Source organism: Oncorhynchus kisutch, linkage group LG1, assembly GCF_002021735.2.
Source record: "Oncorhynchus kisutch isolate 150728-3 linkage group LG1, Okis_V2, whole genome shotgun sequence".
NCBI classification, from domain to species: Eukaryota; Metazoa; Chordata; class Actinopteri; order Salmoniformes; family Salmonidae; genus Oncorhynchus; species Oncorhynchus kisutch.
Window position 1 is genome coordinate 66,401,760 of NC_034174.2, and position 5,403 is coordinate 66,407,162.

The window sequence follows — 5,403 nt, forward strand, 5'->3', positions numbered from 1 at the left end:
AAAAGTGTGATAAATAAAAACATATACCCGTTTCATTTAAGGACCAAAAAACTGACAGCTGTGGCATATAAATTGCAAAATAGTTGGGAAGAGATTTTCGATGTACCCGTTCCATGGCACATGGTTTATGAATTGATACACAAAACAACGCCGGTTTCAAAACATTGAAGTTTTCAATTTAAATTACTATACAAAATTCTTGCAACCAATAGAATGTTATATATATGGGGGATACAATCTTCCCAGCTCTGCAGATTTTGCTGTGAGGAGGCAGAGTCATTAGATCATTTATTTTGGCATTGTCCATATGTAGCTCGTTTTTGGTCACAGTTCCAAAAATGGTTCTGGCCTAGCCAGTCTCCAGACCTGAACCCAATAGAAAATCTTTGGAGGGAGCTGAAAGTCCGTATTGCCCAGCGACAGCCCCGAAACCTGAAGGATCTGGAGAAGGTCTGTATGGAGGAGTGGGCCAAAATCCCTGCTGCAGTGTGTGCAAACCTGGTCAAGAACTACAGGAAACGTATAATCTCTGTAATTGCAAACAAAGGTTTCTGTACCAAATATTAAGTTCTGCTTTTCTGATGTATCAAATACTTATGTCATGCAATAAAATGCAAATTAATTACTTAAAAATCATACAATGTGATTTTCTGGATTTTTGTTTTAGATTCCGTCTCTCACAGTTGAAGTGTACCTATGATAAAATTTCAGACCTCTACATGCTTTGTAAGTAGGAAAACCTGCAATATCGGCAGTGTATCAAATAATTGTTCTCCCCACTGTAGGTATGTGTATATGTATGCATACGTGTATGTATATGGATATATATATTTACCCCAAAAATATATGGGGGATTGGAAATGATGCAGACAATTACATTGATGGAAGCAACAATCTTTCCGCAATATTAAGCTGATCCACCCCTTAAATGTATTTGTTCTTCTCCCGACACTTCTACCGACACTTCTCATAGAAGCTAGTGACGAACATCTTTTAGGCCCTATTAGACCTATGTGGCAACAAATAGGCTATTCTTTCAAAAGTCAAATTCTACACATCATGATGCACACATCTTAGCAGGTAAAATGCACTAGGTATTTATAAGTAGGCTATAGCTAGGCAATATGCTGTATTGCAGTCTATATTACATTAAAAAAAAATCTTATTAGGTATTTCAGTGAAAAGTATTTTATGATATAATATAGTTGTATAGTTGTTCTTAATAATATTGTAATAAAGTTGTTATCAAGTTGTTACACTGTCTTGGATGAGCACTAAATTCAATCTAGGTCCTATATGCCAATGTTGCCCAAATTAATCTAAATATAAACTAATCTCACTATAGAAAAAATATATATTATAGAAAAGAGAGCATATTTGGTCCCAGTCTTGATTTAATGGTTTTGTGAAGCCATATCAAATCTAGTTTTATTTCATACAGACGGTAGTTTAGTTATTTACCATAGAAGAGTTTATATCAGCAAAAAGTTTGAGTTACAACATCTATTGTAATGCCTGATAAATATGTTAATGTTTCTCAGTACTTTTGAACTAAATGCATCTTTCTAGAAACTGCCTGAATGTCATGATTAGAGGCACAAACAAAATAGCTGAGCTGTGTGTTTTTGTCTCCACCTCCCTTTGCATTGACACAAAGGGGGATATTGAATCGTGGATGTTAATAGCCAGTGGGGTGAAAGCAGAAGTGTTTCAGTCTCTACCAGTTGTCAGTGGATACCAGTGTCCAACAGGAGTGCCCATGGGTGCGGTGAGAGAATTTTCCAATCCATCACCATTGTGCCAATTGTCCTTAAAAGAAATGTGCGAGCATAGCTCTGGTTTCAAATGAAGGCACTTAAATCTCAGGTCAAAACTCACAAATGAGTATAAAAGGAACGCATGACTCAGAGGATCTCGTTCTCGAGGTAACATCTCTAGCTCTTTTATATTTTTCAGATCTGTAAATCCCAGTATGGGGTTTTGGATTTGGACACAACGTTGTTGTTGTTTCTTTTTACCCATGAATGGTAACTGAATTGAAGAAACTTAAAAAAACATTACTATTCCATAATCTGAAAAAGAAAATAAATCCTGTTCCATTCCTTTTGTTTTAATATGGTGTAACAAATGCATTGTTCATTTAACTGTAATCTATTTGTTATATTAAAATGTATATATATATATTAATAAATATATATGTTTATTAATAACTATATAATAAATATATGAAAAGTACTTACAAATACTGTATATATTTTGTGGTTGGGTGGTGTTTCCAGGAGGGCTCAAGTAGGCTCAGAGACCAGGAAGATGGCGGTGGAATGAACCTGGGCAAGAGGAAGGGGGTGAAGGTGAGTGTGAAACACGTGGCTCCAGTGGACTGGGACAGAGGGGGGCCGTCCATAGTCCACCACTCCGACTACGTGAGCAGCCCCAGACCCTCAGAAAGCAACCCCACCATCATCTCTATCGGCCCCTCTCCCCACTCCCACAGACCCTCTGTGTCTCCAGAGAGGGATCGACACAGGCAGGATGAGGGCCCCCCCTCCAGGGTGGAGTGGTCCAGAGAGGGTTGCACCTACAGCCCAAAGGGCGAGGTGGGGGTCTCCAGACAGACCATGGATGAGTTGAAGAGTATACTGAAGGATAGTTCCATGCTTGGTGCCCGGGGGAAGGAGGAGGGTGGGCGTCCTGGGAGCCCAGCCCCTTACACCTACCTGCATGGCACCAACAGGGGAGATGGACGGCCGGAGTCCCAGTCCTCCTTCACCACTTTCAAGCCCCACTCGGATGCTTCCGGGGGGGTGTCCACCAGGTCCAGGGACAGCAGCTCCCTCCAGCTTGGCTCCGGTATGGACTCGTCAACCTCATACAGGTCAGATGTGACTGGAGCAAACAGGCAATCCGGAGTACGGTCGTCCACGTTTGAGAGCAGCAGTGTCAACTGTGGAGGTTAGTCTGGTTTTGGATTAGATTTATCAAAAATCTTATATTCTTATTTAGTATAAACTTGTAGCTAATAAAATAGTTCCATCACAAGCGACTATCTTTTTTTTACAGACATGATAGTTGCTTTTGGCTCTTTTTCTCATAGATAACAGTAAAGACAACATGGATAAGTCTGGGACTCAGAGCTTTGTCTCAGCCGTGGAGCACATCAAGCAGCAGATTGCCCAGGAGAATATCAACTTTGTCCGCTTCGAGGCCACAGATCTCCATGGGGTGTCCAGGTCTAAGACAGTGCCAGTCCGCTTCTTTCATGTAATCATCTCACACACAGTACACAAACATCCTGAAACGTACTAGCTATAGTGTATTGAGGCAACCCACAATGTTATAATGCTATTTGTTGAAATGGTTTCTCAATGGTTATGCTTGCCTATAGGAAAAGTCCCATGATGTAAACCTTTAAAAAAAAATCTTTACAGGAGAAAGCAGTATACGGGGTGCCGATGCCAAGAAGCTACCTAGAGCTGACCCTGAGCCCTAAGAGCTGTGAAGTGGACCACGCAAACAACCCTGCCAACTTCAGTAGCGACGTGTTGCTTATCCCAGACCTGTCGACCTTCAGGGTGCTGCCCTGGGCAGAGCAGACGGCCCGGGTCATCTGTGACCCCTGCATGATAACCGGCAGCCCCCTGCGTACCGCACCCCGCCTCATTGCCAAGCAGCTGATGGGGCAGCTCCAGAGCATGGGTTTCTCCCTGTACTCCTCCTTCACCTACGAGTGCTGTGTCCTGGGTGCGCCTGACAGGGTGGCCCCCAAGACCATGCTGTTCCCTGCCACCACCCTGGCTAGCAACCATGACCTGCCCTTCTTCCAGCAGCTGGTGAATGGGATGTACTGCATGGGGGCCGATGTGGACAGTTTGGCCTCAGCCATGGTGCCCGGTCAGATGGAGATCAACTTGAGGCCGGAGTTTGGCATTGCGGCCGCCGACACCGCCTTCACGTTTCATACCGGCATCAAAGAGATGGCAAGGAAATACAGCTACAACGCCAGCTTCTTCACCGACGACAGCATGTACAACGCCGGGGTGCTTTCCCACTCTCTCTGGGACGCCAACGGCCACCGTAGTCTCTTCCACACCGGGGACCACGGCGCAGGGGAGCTGTCGGAGATTGGCAGGAAGTGGCTTGCGGGGCTCTTGAGCCACTCGGCCGCCCTGAGCTGCCTGCTCTCCCCTGGGCTGGGCTGCCGCAGCCACATCGCCAAGAAGGTTAAAGACCCCAAGCACAACGTGCTTTACGCCACCTATGGCTACAACGACAACAGCAGCGCCTTCAATGTAAAATGCCACGGCGGGCGGGAGATGCATATCGACAACAAGCTGGGCTCGGCCATGGCTAACCCATACGTGGTGCTGGCGGCCACCGTGGCGGCAGGACTGGACGGTATCAAACGCAACCTGGCGGCTGAGACGGGTCTGACCAGGGCCTCCACCCACACCCAGCTGGGGAAACAGCAGTTTGCCATCCCCGTGAAGCTGGAGGACGCTCTGGTGGCTTTGAGCGAAGACCATGTGATTCGCGGAGCACTGGGAGAACCATTTGTGCAGTATTTTATTGCTCTGAAGCAATTTGAGATTGAGACTGAAGAATTGGATGCAGAGAGAAACAAATGTCTGGAATATTTCATATAGAAGTGCTCAATATTGTACAGTCAGATTCCTGTTAAACAAATGGATTGATTGAATTCACACAATGCTTTCTTTCAATATATATATATTTTTTTAAATTCCATATTTGACAACAAAGAAAACAATAAAAACATGATTGAAATATCAACAAATGTGTGCAGGGCCCAAATGAATTGAAAATGAATTATCACATTTAAAAGAGAGTAGGAAACATCTGGGGTTTGGGTCTTGAATTATGATGCCTTACAGTAGATAGCTGTCAGCATGGTACACAAACATAAATAACATTCTCAACCTACTACAGTGCTATGGGAAAATGTATGAAAGGAAACTGGCCCCTTTACACTGAATACTGACATTGAAACTTATTTTACATGTATAGCTGAACACAGAACACAGGGTACCTTATATTGAAGCAATTATTGTCCTATGCATGTACGCACTTTATAAAACAAAATGTCTACAAGGAACTCAAAACAAAGGACAGTAATATACTCATGTTTGGGGTATTCGATTGACAACTAAGGGACAATCTAAATGACCATTTCACAACTAAGGAAAAAAAATGGCTTTATCAGAATCCGCACACTTGCCATATTAGAACATTCCAATATATACATTTATTTTCCAATAAAATGTATCCCATAACCAGTGCAAAAAATACATGCAAATTCCCTAAAGACTTAACAGTCTAATTTACAATACAAACCATGTCATAGAACAGTGCTGTTAATTGCCTTGATCATAGACAACATTTACACAT

General features: G+C 43.2%; 1 protein-coding gene across 3 annotated transcripts; it reads left to right on the forward strand.

Moving 5' to 3' along the window:
- Window positions 1-1,698: 1,698 nt before the first annotated feature.
- Window positions 1,699-4,792, forward strand: LOC109872168 (lengsin-like). Of its 3 annotated transcripts, none has more exons than XM_031830604.1 (4): window positions 1,699-1,768; window positions 2,280-2,952; window positions 3,095-3,261; window positions 3,429-4,792. In XM_031830604.1, exons 1-4 carry the CDS (start codon window positions 1,760-1,762, stop codon window positions 4,641-4,643), a joined length of 2,064 nt encoding a protein of 687 aa, XP_031686464.1. In that variant the 5' UTR covers window positions 1,699-1,759; the 3' UTR covers window positions 4,644-4,792. The 3 variants fall into 3 exon arrangements, with proteins under 3 accessions (XP_031686464.1, XP_020319248.2, XP_031686474.1); XM_020463659.2 differs by having other exon boundaries at window positions 1,700-1,925; XM_031830614.1 differs by lacking the exon at window positions 1,699-1,768 and adding an exon at window positions 1,931-2,027.
- Window positions 4,793-5,403: the final 611 nt, after the last annotated feature.

Coding starts and splice junctions, on each gene's coding strand:
- LOC109872168 (XM_020463659.2), top strand. CDS start 1,881: ATGAGTATAAAAGGAACGCATGACTCAGAGGATCTCGTTCTCGAG. Junction 1,926..2,279: donor CAGAGGATCTCGTTCTCGAG/GTAACATCTCTA, acceptor TGGTGTTTCCAG/GAGGGCTCAAGTAGGCTCAG. Junction 2,953..3,094: donor CAGCAGTGTCAACTGTGGAG/GTTAGTCTGGTT, acceptor TTTTTCTCATAG/ATAACAGTAAAGACAACATG.